At 39.2% G+C, this 15924-nt stretch overlaps 1 protein-coding gene across 2 annotated transcripts in view; it reads right to left on the bottom strand.

The window, feature by feature from the left end:
* LOC104588833 (uncharacterized) overlaps positions 1-15924 on the bottom strand; it is a 115804-nt gene that overhangs the window by 21949 nt on the left and 77931 nt on the right. For both annotated transcript variants that reach the window (XM_088896063.1, XM_088896064.1), the window contains exon 14: positions 3239-3510. In XM_088896063.1, the coding sequence (XP_088752189.1) occupies positions 3239-3510 (272 nt within the window). The remainder of the gene's footprint in view (positions 1-3238; positions 3511-15924) is intronic.

The raw sequence follows: 15924 nt of genomic DNA, 5'->3' as shown, positions 1-15924 counted from the left end.
AATCCTAACTTATTTTCAACTCCAATTTCTTTATCAACTACTCTCTTCAGATCAACCTTCTTGTCTACCTTAAACATAAGATTAATAGATGCACGATCACCTCCAGAGTCATTCCGCCACTAACTCCAACACCTTATTATCCACGTCTTCTATGGAAAATCTAACCAACACTAAAGTCAATAGCATGATAGGATCTATATTTCAACTTGCAAGAAACATTGTCTAATGATGAATCCTGAGAAATCACCTCCAAATCTTCTGTGAAAACAGATCAAGTATGCATGACCTATCACATTCTCAGAAAAGGATATGCAAAAAGTTAAATTCCCACAGAACAGACAAGGCTTCAAAACATTACCAATTAAAGAACAGGTTCTGAAGATGATTGGCCAACTAGTGGCCCCACAGCCCATCACATTCTCAGAAAAGGATTTGCCAAAAATTACATTCCCACAGAACAGACAAGGATTCTAAACATTACTAATTACAGAACAGGGTTCCAAATTTATCATGTCCTCATCGATAATGGGTCAGGTTGAATTTGTGCCCATTGAGCAAACCAATATGTTGTCCAGATTAGATCCAGTGATTCACACCATCTGTAGTAGGGATGAGAGCGTATGATGACTTGTCAAGACTCAAAATAGTGCACTACCATACTGATTACTACCCAATAATATACTTCTAAAAGCCAATGTTTTAAAACACAGAGACATAACACAAGGTGTTCCACTACCTAGAGGTGTGAGGCGTACTTCAGAACGTAATAGGTGTAAGCCTCCTTAAGAGGAGGGGGATGAGGAGGAAGGAGAAGGAAGGGAAGAAAGAAGAAGAGGAAAGAGGATCTCAATTTTTTCTTTATTTTTATTAAAAATCTTTTATATTAAAAAGAACGAAGATGCAAAGCACTAGTTGAAAGGGGGGTTGTGGGGTCTGGGGGAGAAGCCCCCTAGCCAAAGGGGTCCGGTGGCAGAGCCCTCAGCCCACTTTCTTTCCCCTTATCTATTCTTCCCTTCCCTTCGCTTTCCTTTTCTTTTTATTTTCTTCTCTTTCTTTCTTTTTCTTTCCCTTCCCTTTCTTTTCCTTTCCTTTCCTTTTTTTTTCCCTTTTTCTTTCTTTTTTTTTTTTTTCTGTCTTTTTATATGAGGTGTGCATGAGGCATACGCCTCATGAAAACAGCATATGAGGTGTACGCCTCTTGCACCTAAGGCATATGCCTTAGAGGTGTCAACACCTCTGGCCTATGCCTCAGGGCATTTTGGGGACACCTCACCTAGAAGCACGCCTCCAAGTGTACGCCTCCCACGCCTTTTAAAACATTGCTAAAACCAAAGCTATCCCCATCACATAGTTTTCAAGGCCCCAAGGCGAGGCTAGGCAACAGGGGGGCGCCTTGTTGCCTAGGCGATGGATTTTTTTAAGTGAAAAATACATATCCTAGGTAGTTCCCTAGGATCCATAGCCATCTTTCCTTAATAACTATTCATAATTTTCATAAGAAAATTATAAACTTCATGTTTATGTCTAGAAAATAGATGGGTTGGGTGTGGATTGACTATCGAGCCACTAAAAATGCTAATTAATGGGTCACAACCCACCCTGACCCTCACCCACCCATTTTGATTTTTTCCAAAAAAATATGATAAAAATAAAAAATATATATTTCAGCTAAAAATCAGAAATTACAAAAAAAATAAATAAATGATAAAAATTCAGAAAAATATATATTTTAGCGAAAAAGTAAAAAATAGAAATTTAAAAAAAGGCAAAAAATGAGAAATAGCAAAAAATACATAAAATGATAAAATTGTCAAAAATTATGTTTCTCAACTAAAGAAAGGCAAAATATTCAGAAAATTTCCACATATTGCAATCAATGGAGATTGCAGCAAATTTCCACACATATTGCAAAAATATCTCTGGTTGCATCCTAACAAAAAGGGAGAGCGGAGACGCTGTCACGAGGAATGCCCATGGCCCCAATCCCTACACGACATCTCTCTGTTGTCTCTTGCATAGACTCCCTCTTCTTTTCCTCTAACATTCCCTTTGATTTTGTAGCTGTAGGTTCCATCTTCGTCTCTGCCAATTGAGCTCTGATATCTACAGGGCTTAAAACACGTAAAACTCCTCAAAAAATGAGGTGTAGCTATAGGATCTCTCTCCCTCTGATTCTAGCTACTTCCGCGTGAGACATTGAAGATGCAGAGACACCAATCGATGAGATCAAGAGGAAGATAAGCACAACTTCATTCAGGCTTTATTTCCATTTCTTTCTCTGTTTTCCCTTCTCTGTTGTTGCTTTGGGGATTCTAATAGCTCTAAGCGAAAGAGAGTGGTGCTGTGGCAGCCAATCTGATTGAGAGAGAGAGAAAGAAAGAGTTTCAGAAGAATAAATCAAGCCCTAAAGTAGCAGCGACCCAATGGGTAACCCTCGATCCAACCCACCCTGACCCTTATGGTTTGTGAGATCTATTATTTGGGATTGCACCATTCTTAAGATATGCACACCTAGGTATCATTTACTACTCTTGGTGCAGGGCAGAAATGCATCTTTGCTAAGTAAGTAGTAAGTAGTAAGTGAATTAATATGTTGACGTATTTCCATTCCATAAGTAAGAAAAAGGCCATTACCCAATGTTGGTATCGGCTATCTAGGGCCTTGGGATGAGTAGACTGAAAATGGTACTAACCTAGGGAGGAGTAAAGGAGTAAAGAAAGGCTTTTTTTTTTTTTTTCCATTTTTCCGGATGGTAACAACTAACAAGATTCCTTTTTCTTGTTTTAACAAGGATAGAAATATGGAGATCAGTGGCCCACCAGGGATTTGCCCAAGGTCTTTATGGAGTTCCTATTGGCGAAATAGAGGGTCACTGTTCTTAATCCCCCCACCCCCAACCAAGCAGAAGGCTGCATGAGGCTGTGTAAAATTTAATAGGCTGAGCCAATGGTTTCTTTCTTGAAATCTGCCCTTGAATTTGACAGCAGATCTCCATAGACGGAAAACATTTAAAAGTACCTAACTTTGCTGCATGCATAAGTGCCACACCTCCTAGAATCCAATGTACAGATGTGCTACCTGATGCTTGAGTAGTGTTTCTTTTCTTCTGAGCCATTGGTCATAAGGGCATGTTCATCTTTTCCATAAGGATGGACACCCTGGACATCCTCTCCAATAGAAAGCCATAAATAGTTATAAAATAGAGAATCAAAACTTGGTTTAAAAAGTTTGTAGTACCTTAAATCGAGCATGCAAAGTGAGTAAGATGTCATTCAACAGTGTTGACGGCCAAGCTGGATCAGAGAGTTCAGATGCAATAATGGATTCTAGTTCTTCAAATGATTCATATGGACTTTGCATCCAAATCAAAGCCTTTATTACCATGGCTCGAACATAAACACATTCGCATGCTACAGTTGTTCGTACTACTTCCATTAAAGAAGCCAATAGACTTGCAACTGTATCCTTCCCAGTTGTTCCATTAGATACTGAGGAAGCCTTTCGGCTGGCTACAAAAATGAAAAAGAAGGTGATAGAAAGCACATAGTATACAGAAAAGTGGATTTTGTTAAATAAAGAGGAAAGTACTCGACAATATTATATACATACAACAATGAATTTATTAGATGAAAACATTGTAGGAATTAAGTGTATAGTCAAGAGCCAGTATTGTGGAAATTTTTTTTTTATTGACAACAAAATCATAAGTTGAAACATAAAGAAATTTAAAGTCTAAAGGCAGTATTGTAACATCACTATCCATTTCTCTTCCAGCTTCACTAAGAAAGGTTCTCATGATAATATCCTACTATTCCAAGGACTGTTCAGATTGTATGCCAAATAAAATAATTTTTTTGTGGTCTTTCCTTGCATGTTTCAGGGCACCTGCTCAGCATATAAAATGGAGTTGCTCCCTGTTGAAAACTAGGAACAGAAAGGTGAACTTCACCTGTTGATGAAGGCCATCACCCAATGTTGATCCCAGCTATCAAGAATTTTGGGAGGGATAGGCCGGGTATGGACATAATCTCCAGAATTTCTGGACAAAGTGGTCACCCTCAGATCCCTTGCTTGTTGATGAGCCACAATATATTTCCTAGTTTTCAGCAATTCTCTAGATGATTGTTTTGTATACTGTATAAAACCATAGAAACTTATTCTTTTTTGTACATAACACTGCTGTTGAATAAATGTTTTCCAGTACAACCCAGAGTAAAGACTTTGTCTTGCACTGTCTGTAGCAAACCCAGATGAAGAAAGGTTGTAAGGTTACCAGTTGGCAATAATTCTTTTACAAAGCGTCTGTTAAGTAGTGTCATTATTCTCTATTTTCTTATGCTGTTTTTAGCCTTATTGGGTGGCAGGGTAATTTTTTTTATGTAAAGTCAGATTTATGAAATAACTATAAACATATCCAGCAACCTGTAAGTGAGATTATTCTCTTCTAATCTCAACCGAACATGGCTGCTGGGTTTCTCTTCTCCTCCAAGGATCAGGTACTGCTAATTCTCACTTTTTTTTCCTCTCCTTTTCTGTTTATAGTTTCTTTCTGATTATCTAAGAAGAGGACTAGTGATTTAATCAGCTTCTATTGACTTGTTTGTGATAGTGAAGTGCATAATGTCTGAAAGGAGTGAAGTCAATGTGAAATACATTCAGAAGAGTAGGTGATTTGGGTCTGTCAGGTTGCTTATTGCTGGTTGATTGCATTTATGAGCATGTTTTTGATCTACCTACGGCTGTTTGTGTATGCTTTGATATTGTTATGTAAAGCTACTGTTGGTTGGGTGTCTTATCTTTGATTGGAGGCTCTCCTACTGAATTTTTAGTGATCTGAATTAGTGAACCTGCAACCAGTCTTGCTATTAGCCCTTGATTTGTGATCCGTTAGTTGTAAAAATAGAAGTGAAACCTGTGACATCAGGTGTCTTTCGAGTCCAGATGACAACCAACGCAAACTATGCACAATTGGACAAATTTGTGGAGGTTTTCCTTATGGGAAAAGGAAAAATTAAGTATCATCCATCTATGCCGATTGGGTTCAGGAAGATGCACAAATTCGGACAATGCTTTGGAATAGTATGGAGCCTAGAATCAGGGCAAGCTTCGTCTTCTTTCTAGTATATGGGAAAATTCAGGGATTGATAACAGCATTAGAATTTTTCAGTTGTTCCAGAAAATCTTCAGCTTATAGCAAGGTGACAATAATATTGAGGAATACTTTTCAGAGGTGAATAGTATTTGTAAAGACCTAAACATCTATCAACCAATACAAATCAATGTACAGGTTATGTCAAAGCAGAGAGATGACTTAGATGTAGAAAAATTCTTATCAGGTGTCTGTAGTGAATCCGAACCTGTTTTTTTTTTATGAATAGTGAGTGAATTTATTAATAGATTAAAAGCATAAAAGATACACAGAAAATTCCCAAGATGAAGCACGAGATGCAACCTCGGGTTAAAAATTACAGTTTAGCCCAAAACATCTGATTCCTATGCACCCCTTGTTTAGCTAATGAATCTGCAAACCCATTTGCTGATCTTCTTTCCCATTGGAATTGGAATGACATGTTTGTAGTTAGCCATTTGAATCTTCATAAAGCTCCTTTATAGGACCAGGCTGCTGTTTCTGGTTCTTTCAACCACTGGATCACCAGCTTAGAGATAGGAATGCAAAAACATAGAGGCAGGAAGACTCATGTTGGCTCAGGAAATTATAATGCTGGAAAAGATGTGCCTCGCAGGGCTTCAAGACGACTTGCTGGGCTCAAAGCAGAGCCAACATCAGATTTGGACACCAGCAGTCGGGCACGTCGGGCTGCATCCAACCAGTCCGGTGAGCTTGAAACCAATCCGGTAGATGACTTCACCCCCACCCAGTCAGCTAAACTTGAAGGCAATCCAGTAGAGGATTTTACCCCTGCCTGTGAGGGTCATGGGGCCAGAGTATAAAGCAATGATTAGCCCTTCGGTAATTCTAAACACTCCCCCAACGCCCGTAGGACCCAGATTGCCTAAACTTCTGCCATCAAAGTTGAGCTTAATGATACCCTCTTGAGGAGGTTTCCATTCTGCTAACGGTTTAGGTCTTGTACTAGAGCTTTAGGCAACCACTTCCCAATTTCTCCATAAGTCATCAAAGGAAAATGGAGAAAATAGTTCCAGGGTCTTTACCCAATTAATGGCTCTATTAATTAAGCAATCCCATACAATTGTCTTGTTCCTCTCCTTCTCATCAAAGATCCTGACATTTCTTTCTTCCCAAACAGTCCAAACCAATGCAGACCTAGCACACATCCACAAGACTTTACCTCTTTTCTTAGGCCACCTGAAGGTTGTAGGCTCAAATAGATTGCTAACCTGCGTTGGCATTGTCCACCTGCATCCAAAGAGATTAAGAAGCTTTTCCTAGAGACCTACAACAAAGGGACAATATATTAGTAAATGGTAACAACTTTCTCCAGTTGCTTTGCAGAGGACACACCAGTTGGGGGAAATACTCAGACAATGTCTTCTTCTTTGTAGGTTGTTCAATGTGTTTAGTTTTTCAAGAGAGGCCTCCAAACAAAGGGCTCCCACTTTAGGGGGAACAGGTCTAGACCAGATCTCTTTACAAGGTAAAAGCTGAAAGCTAGGGACAGAGAATAAGGAAGAGAAAAAGGAGGTGCAAAAGAAAGTGCCCGAAGGGTTAGGGGACCAAATACGAGCATCAGGTTTAGAAGGGTCCAGACAGATAGAACAAAGCAAGCAGAGGTGGAAAATGAGACAAATCTTTGAACAGGTTCATTTTTAAAGCGGAAGGAAATACAAAGGTGGAAAAAGATCCTTGAGGGTTGAGTTTCCAATCCATAAGTCCTCCCAAAAAAGAACCCTATCCCTAGTACATACATCATCCCCAATTAAGTATAAGAATTGTGGAAGAACACCATAGATTGTCTTCCAAGGAGAGTTCAACGTGGCCCTCCGAGAAATGCCAACATCCCAACCATTGTCTTCTGCTCCATGAATACTCTCTACAACTTTGTGCCAAAGTCTTTCCTTCTCCAAAGCCAATTACCCAAAAGGGCTGAGTTTTTCTTACCTAGGTTACCCAATCCCAGACCCCCTTGCTCCCTTTTCTTGCATACTGATTCCCATCTTACCAAATGATCCTTCCTTCCCTCTCCGGGCTCCCACTAAAAGTCCTTCATCAATTTCTCTACTTTCATTACCTCCCTTTGCGGCATCCTAAATACTAAAAGTAAGTAAATTGGAAGATTTGCTAAGGTGGAATGAATTAAAGTAATTCGACCCCCTAGGGGTACATAAGTTCTTTTCTAGGCTGCCAGTTTCTTAGCACATCTTTCCACCATGGGATTCCAAAAACTTCCCTCCCTAGGATTGGCTCCTAATGGTAACCCCAAGTATCTCAAAGGCCAACTAGATGTCAAACAACCTAACTCCTCAGCTATCCCACCCAATTCCTCCTGCTCTAAATTCAGCCCCACTACACAACACTTTTGGAAGTTGATCTTTGGTTTTGACACAACCTCAAACAACTTTATCACCCCTTTCAAGTTCCTTGCTACCCGAGGGTCCCCTGTCTCACAAAAAAGGATAGTGTCGTCTGTGAACTATAGGTGTGTAACAATAACACCTTCTCTTCCAACCCTCCATTCTCTAATCAGATTCACCCTGTCCGCTATCAAAATAAGTCTACTAAAAACATCTGCTAACAAGGTATAGAGGAAGGGAGAGAGGGGATCCCCTTGTCTCAGTCCTCTAGTAGCTGGAAAGAAATCTCCAACCACTCCATTAACCAACACAGAATAATGAGCAATAGTCAAATAACCTTCAATCCAACCACACCACCTATCTCCAAACCCAAAATTCCCAAAACTTCCATCAAGAATGACCAATCTACTAATCGTACACTTTCTCCAGATCCAATTTACAGACAAATCCTTCCTTCCCCCTTCTCTTGAAGTCTTCTACACATTCATTAGCCATCAGGGCTTGATCAGTGATTTGTCTACCTTGAATAAAAGCCCCTTGTGATTGACTTATTAAGGAGGGCAAAACTATTTTTAACCTCAAGGAGATTACTTTGGCCACTATCTTGTAGATACTAGTCACCAAACTGATGGGTCTGAAATCTCTTAGCTGAATTTGAACCTGTTTTTTTTTTATGAATAATAGAAATTTTATTAATTCAGAAACTGATTTAGAAATATAATTTCATACATCATCCCATGGAGAGACACGAGATGCAGCCTCTCCCAATAGCTCACAAGTAAACTAGTAATAGATTACATAAATCACAGCTGAGCCCAAAACAATTCTTCCCTATTTACCCCTTCTTTGGCTAACACATCAGCCAAAGCATTTGCTGATCTCCCCACCCACTGTCTAGAAACCAGCATATTCCTTTTCAGCCAAATAAATTTCATTCTTGTAGCACCAATATAGTATCCTCAGGGTTTTTCAGCCAGCCACCACCACCTTGGAATCCCCTTCAATGATTAAATGCTCTACCCCCAATTGGTTTGCAAATTGCACCTCTTGTACAGCAGCTAATAGCTCTGCCCTAATAGAATCTCCAAATCCTAAAGGACCTGAGTAGAGGAGTACCACCTCTCCAAACTCATTCCTCAGAGCCCCCCCCCCCCCCTTCCAGATAACCCAAGATTGTCCAAGCTACTTTCATCAAAGTTCAGCTTTAATTAGCCTTCAGATGGAGGAGACCACCTTACAACTGTCTTATTCTTAATGGAAGAAAACCTCGCTACTGCTGCCCAGTTTCTCCAAAGGTCATCATATGAGAATTGATGAAAATTTTCCAAAGTCTTCAGTCATATTGCCCTACCCCCAATTGGTCATCAACACACAGTCCTTCAGTTCTTGAATGTTCCTTTCCTTCTCTTGAAATATTCTACCATTCCTTTCTTCCCATAGAGTCCAAATCAAGGCAGATCGAGCAGATCTCCAGCTCTACAGAGGGTACACCAGCTGGGAGAAATACAAAGGAAGTGTCTTCACTTTTGTAGGTTATCTAGAGTGCTTACTTTCCCATAATACACTTCCCAACAAAAATCCATAATCTTTGGAGGAACCGGTCTACACCAAATTTCCTTTGAAGGCTATGGGAGTTGGGACAAAGGATTGAGAAATGGACTTGAAGTAAGAAGCACAAGTAAAGATCCCTTTGGGTCTAGGAGCCCACACCCTTTTGTCTGGCTTGGAGGGATCTAAACAAACCTGGTTAAGGAAACAAAGCAAGTCAGAGAGGGAGCCAATTTCATCATCCCCTAATCCCCTACGGAAACTGAAATCCCAAGTAGGAGCCATAGGTGTTCCCGAAGATGAGATAAATTTTGAGACCACCTCTTTTTTATACAATGAAACAGAAAATAACAAAGCGAAAATATCCTTTAGAGGGGTGTTTCCGATCCAAATGTCTTCCCAAAACCAGACAGCATTACCAAAACAAACTTCATACCTGACAAATCTGAGAAATTGAGGAAGGTTGATGTGAATGACCTTCAAAGGTGCTACCAAGAGCTACCCATTAGAACCTAGATCTTTGGCAGCCCAGAGCTACCTTCTCTCCCAGATGTGTTCTCCTGATTATAGAGAGCCTCCATGTTTGAGAACTCCAGTTTGTCAAATAGATCAGCCTTGGAAACAATAGGGGAAGCAGGAAAAGGTGCTAGTTGTGGTGGAAGCAGAAATATGCATGGCGGATGTAGCACCAATATGGTGAGAGAATGTGATAGTGGCAAGAATGGCCATTCTTGTACACATTTTGGAAGTGAGTATCATACCATCAACTATTATTGTGAGTTGCATGGTGTACATGTGCTCTAATTGCAAAAAGAGGGTCACACTGTGAAGTTTTGTGGGTTTTGAATCAGAAGTCCAGAGGATTTGCACACAATGCCACGTATCAAGAAGACAGTTCTACGACTACTTCTATGCCTAATAGTGTTCAGCCATGTCAGCGTCAGCAACATATGGCTGATGATGTTGTTACAATTTCCAAGGATGAGCATGCATGATTGACGTCAACATCTCAGAGCTTTGCCTCCACTGCCACTTCAGAAAAATCAGGTATTGATCCACATGCCTTATCCATGGTTACTGCTCCTTGGGTAGTTGATTCTGGAGTGTCTAACAACATGACAAGTACCCCAGACTTGTTTATTCATCTAGGCCCTTTCTAATTCCCCACATAAACTTGTTACACTTGCTAATGATCAATTATCCCCCATGTATGGTATTGGTTCTATTAAGCTTACCAGATACCACTAATTTGTCACTTTCCTCTGCCTTTTATGTTCCTCAATTTCTTTAACTTAATGTACGTTAATAAATTGACCAAATTCTTGAATTACTCAGTCACCTTTTATCCTTTATTTTTATATTTTAGGATCTAAACATGAAGAAAACGATTGGTGGAGGGTGTGAATCTGGAGAGTTATATTTCTTTGATGGTGACTTGGGAAGCTCTACAGTCCTCGATTTCTTCGCCTCTTCAGCATCACTGTCATCCAAGGTTCAAAATTTCAACATGATACAGCCCAATATGCCAAATAAGGTGTGTTTGAGATTTTGACTGGTTTCAGGGGTTAGATGATTATTATTTTACTTTTGTAGTCCTATGTGATGAACCTTCTATTTGGATTTTTATTATTTTACTTTTGTAGATGATTATTCAAGAATGGCAAGGTTACATTTAACGAAAGATTGTTTTGAACTGTCCTCCAATTTTAAGTCTTTCTTTATCAAAATTCAAACTCAATTCGATACAAACATGTGTATCTTGCAATCTGATAATGGTATTGAATATACTTCACATACTTTTGCTAACTTCTTTACTTTCCATGGCATCATACATCAAACATCAGCTTTCATCCATTAGAAGTTGCTTGGGTTTTGATGCATCAGGTGCATGTACCCAAAAACTATTGGAATGATATTGTTTTGATTGCTTTTCTTATTAATGTCCTCATCTATTCTTCAAAGTCAAATTTCTTACTCCCTTCTGTTTCCTAACTCTCTTTTGCTCCACGTTCCTCCCCGTAGTTTTAATTTATCTGTTTCCTTCATCAATTGTCCTATTCTGTTGATAAGACTGATCTCAAAGCAATTGTACTAAAAAAAGCAGCCAAACCAAATGAGAAAACAACCAGCCAATCCTCTCTTTCCCCTTCTACTCCTCCCTCTCGTACTACTGAAACCCCAAGTCAAAGGCTTGGCCACTACCACATCATAAAAATCAGTTATGTTTTTGGGTCTTCTACAACCAGGAAGAAAGCACAGATTGCTGACAAAACAACTAGAAAGAACATTGTTCGAATCCAATTCAACCTCTGAACTAGAATTGCAACTCAAAGTTGAAACGAGAATTCAGAGCTGAGCTTTCCTTACTATTTGTGGTATAGATGTTACGATCCAATTCATCATCATCACTTATTCTACCGATGTCACTTTCTTTGAAACTATTTATTTTTCTGATGAGAATTCCAGCATTACTGAATAGTAGTTATCTCCATTACCTAGTCGTTTGCTTGTGGAACCACTTTCTAAGCCACTAATTGCTTGAGTTAAGCACGGCATACAGATTTCATGGCTCCTCCTTCATGTGCTTCAACGTTTGAAGACCCAATTGAATCTTCACCTAATGATGATCCTATTTTTGAACCTTTTCTCAACCTCCACCATTAGATGATTTATACTTTCCTATTGAGGTCAGTAAAAGTAAAAGATCTTGCACTACTCATCCTACTGACGGTTTTGTTACCCTAAAAAACTCGTGTACTGTCCATCCTATTGGTCGGTTTTTTTTCCATTGATTCATTTCTTCCTTGTCCTCTGCATCTATTCCTAGAAATATGCAGGAGGCCTGGAGGCCAGCTATAGAAGAAGAGATACCTACCTTGCATGCTAATGGTACTTGGAACCATGTTCTTTAACACCATGAGAAGTGTGTTGGTTGTCATTGGGTTTATATGTTATGTACTTTGTAGATTTGTTGAAAGACTAAAAGCTTGCTTAGTTGCTAAGGGCTCTACTCAAACTTATGGTATAGATTATGTTGAAATATTTTCCTCAATGGGCTTGCTTAGTTGCTAAAAGTTTCACTCCTACATATCATTGACCGCTCTTCCAAATTGATGTCAAGAATGTATTCCTCCATGATAACTTGAAGGAAGAGATATACGTGGAGCAACCACTAAGGTTTGTTGCTCAAGGGGAGTCGGGGAAGGTGTGCCATTTGAAGAGTTCACTTTATGGTCTTAAACAATCTCCTTGGGCTTGGTGTAAGTTTAGTGAGGCTATGATATCTTTTGGGTTGCAAAAGTTCCAATGAATCATTTGATGTTTTGTCAACAAACTATATTAATGCAGATTATCTTGATTGTCTATGTAGATGATATTGTGATATTACAAGTGATGGTAAGCAAGGTATTGCTAACCTTTGGGATATATTGATCCCCTACAGAGATTAGTTTGTCTCAACGTAATTATGTTCTTTGTTTGCTTGAGAAGACGGATATGCTAAGGTCTAAGCCATGTTCTACTCTTATAGACCCAAGCATAATGTTGGCCTCAAATTAGAGTAATCTCTTAGATGACCCAGGAAGGTATAGGCAATTGGTTCCCATAGGGCACCACACACAATTGTTTATCACATATTACAGAACCTAAAAGGATCACTAGGTTGTCGTTAGTTATATGGTGATCATGGTAATGTGATATTTCTAGTTTCACTGATGCTAATTGGCCTGGTTTCCCTCTAACAAATAGTCCACTATGGGGTATTTTACCTTCTTGGGTGGTAACTTGTCACTTGGAAGAACAAGAAGCAAAGTGTGGTTGCACAATCTAGTGCTAAAGCAGAATATCAGGCAATGGCCCAGGCTACTTCTGAGCAATTATGGCTGAATATCCTCCTACAAGAGTTGGGTATGCCGATTCAGCTCCCTATGAATCTTTATTGTGATAATCGAGCTGCTATTTGCATTGCTTCTAATCCAATTTTTCTTGAGGACAAAACATGTTGAAGTAGATTGCCATCTTGTTCGGGAACAATTACTAAGACTAAAGACATAGCTACTCCATATGTAAAGTCAGGGAATCAGCTTGCATATTTGTTCACTAACGCTTTTAATGGGCCTTGGGTTGATTTTATATATAACAAGCTGGGATTATATATAAGTACTACTATTATTCTCTATTTTCTTATGTTGCTTTCTTTAGTCTTATTGGGCAGTAGGGAAGTATGGTCTTTTCATCTTTTTAATTAAGGACACTCTAGTCCTTATTTTATTGTAAACATGGTCATTATTGTAAACTCAGATTTATGAGAAAGTATAAATATATCTAGTATCCTGTATGTGAGATTATTCTCTTCTCATATCAACCAAACAAGGCTGCTGCACTTCTCTATTCCAAGGCACGTGTACTGCTAGTTCTCACTTTTTTAACATTGTCAACATCCATGTAAACATGAAAACTGACTGCTTTTTTATTCAAATCCCATATTGAGGTACATGATATAAATCAACTTTAGAAAGTACTCCCAACCTAAGTTCCATTACATGAAAGTTGGATGAAAATGATGGCTTGACTGATTTCCTAATCAAGTACAGTTAACAGAATTTTGGGGAAATCTAGAAGTTTATATATTTATACTCAACCACTGGATTTACCTCAATGCATCTTTCTTTTCTTAAAAGTGTGGATCAATCAGAGAATCAATGGATGTAATTACCAATCAAAGGCCACTATAAGAAAGAACAAATAAGAATTTAACTAAGGATATCTTTGTCTTTGTTGAGCAAAGAAAATAGGATTTCTAAGGCCTTAGCAATTATGCCCAATAAAGAAAGTTAAGACAAAGTGTCAGATCTACGGAAGCTTTTATCAAAAAAAAAAAAAAGAAGAAAAAAGAAAGATCAATGAAAGTAGTATCTTAAACAATGATTGGCTACTAAGAAATGTAAGTAGATCTAATAAACATAAGAGCAACTAAAGCAAGGACTTGTATGGTCAAGTATGTTCATTAAAAGGTCTATATGTATGGGTTTAAGAAGCCATCAAAAGCAGTCTTCTTTCAAGTAAGCATTTCATTCCTGGCATTTCTGAAATTATTTTTTGAGAAAAGAAATGCAATTGTAGAGAACATTGATGTGGGCCCCACAGCTGTGGTCCCACTCTGTCCGTAGGGTAGAATGTATCTAGTCACAGCTGTGGTCCCACTCTGTCCATAGGGTAGAATGTATCTAGTCACAGCTATGGTTATTTTGCTATTCTGTTATTTCTAGTTTTAGTTTTATATTGTTTGTTATTTGTTAGCAGTTATTAAACACCAAGGGCAGATATGTCCTTTCATGTAACTAGCATAACCTATATATATTAACTTAAAGTGGCGGCGGCAGAATATTGACATTCTGTTCTTCTCCTCAAAATCTGTGTTCTACTGCTCTTTCACCACTCTTTCTTCTACTTCTTCACTTTTCCTCTCATCGAACCTGAAATCTCTTAGTGGTCAAGACTGAATAGCAGTCTTGAAAACCTACATGGTATCAGAGCCAAGTTAGGGTTTTTCATGTGAGTCTAATACCAGCCGACCACACGAGAATTCCCTAGGACTGAAAGCTGAAAAGGAGGAGTTCACAGACTGATTCTTGGAGATCGCCAGAGGTGCTAGCAGCTGTTGGAAACTTGCTAGGGTTGTGTTGGTGGTCAGGAAGGATCAAAGAAGACTAGGGTTCAGGTAACCCTAGAAGGCAGCGAACTATTTTTCCTTGTAAGTTGTTTACTTTTTAAGAGAAGTTCTATCAGAGAAGATAGGTTGGACCTATCTGGAGGGGAAGGCCAAACCATTCTAGTTCTTTCTCTCTTCGATTCACTAGGGTTTTACTGCAAACCCTGGCCGAACTGTGTTTTTCTCTACTCTAGGGTTTGAAAGTGATCTGCGGCAAGCCCTAATGTTTGACTGAACCCTGTGATCTACCTAGAGCTACTCCTAAGTTTATTGGTAGGTCCGATCAGATTCTAGGGTTTCTTATTAACCCTACTGCAAGCTCATCTATATAGTTTGGACTGTGCGACTGAATTGCTTCCTTTCAGGACTGATTAAAACCCTAACTTTCCCTAGCATATCAGTTTTTTTAAGGCTGTTCTCAGAGTTCTAAGGGAGTTAGAGATCTACAGACAGCTACTGCTGTGTTGACTAGTTGGTTTCAGATCAGAATTATTTCGGTTTTGTGCACATACACTGAGAATACAGATCAGGCCTATACTGTTTTTTGATTGTGATTGGTGATTCAAGTGCTGTTTTGAGACTTGACAGAAATGGAGTCTAAAATTCAGGCAGAAGGCAGTCTGAGATGGGTGGTCAGATTACGACCGTAATGTTTGATGGATCAAACTATTTGGAATGGGCCCAATCAGCCATGATGGCTATTGGTGGAAGAGGTAAATTAGGGTACCTCCTGGGAGATATGAAAGAACCTTCCAAGGGAGACCCGACATATACCAAGTGGATGCAAGAAAACTACTTGGTTATGACATGACTGTGTAATTCTACGCAGCCTCATATTAGCCGGAAGTATTTGTGGGCAAAGACAGCTAAGGAGATATGGGATGTTATGAAAGAAACTTACTCCCAACCCCTTAATGTTGCCAGAGCATATGAATTGAAATGTGAAGTGAACACCCTTAAACAAGGAGAGAAACTGGTGTCGGTCTACTTCTCTACCTTGAAGTCCCTGTGGCACGAGATTGATCACTTAGAGACTCTTCAGTGGGAGAGTCCCAAAGATGCTCAGACCCATAGAAAGCACATCGAGACAAACAGAGTGTTTGAGTTCCTGGCGGGACTGAACTCAGAATATGATATTGTGAGGCAGCAGATTTTGACTAGAGACAGTGTG

This window comes from Nelumbo nucifera, chromosome 1 (genome assembly GCF_055504915.1).
Source record: "Nelumbo nucifera cultivar China Antique chromosome 1, China Antique-T2T, whole genome shotgun sequence".
In the NCBI taxonomy this organism is placed as follows: domain Eukaryota; kingdom Viridiplantae; phylum Streptophyta; class Magnoliopsida; order Proteales; family Nelumbonaceae; genus Nelumbo; species Nelumbo nucifera.
The sequence above is the reverse complement of the archived record's forward strand: the minus strand, read 5'-3'. Positions and strand labels throughout refer to the sequence as shown.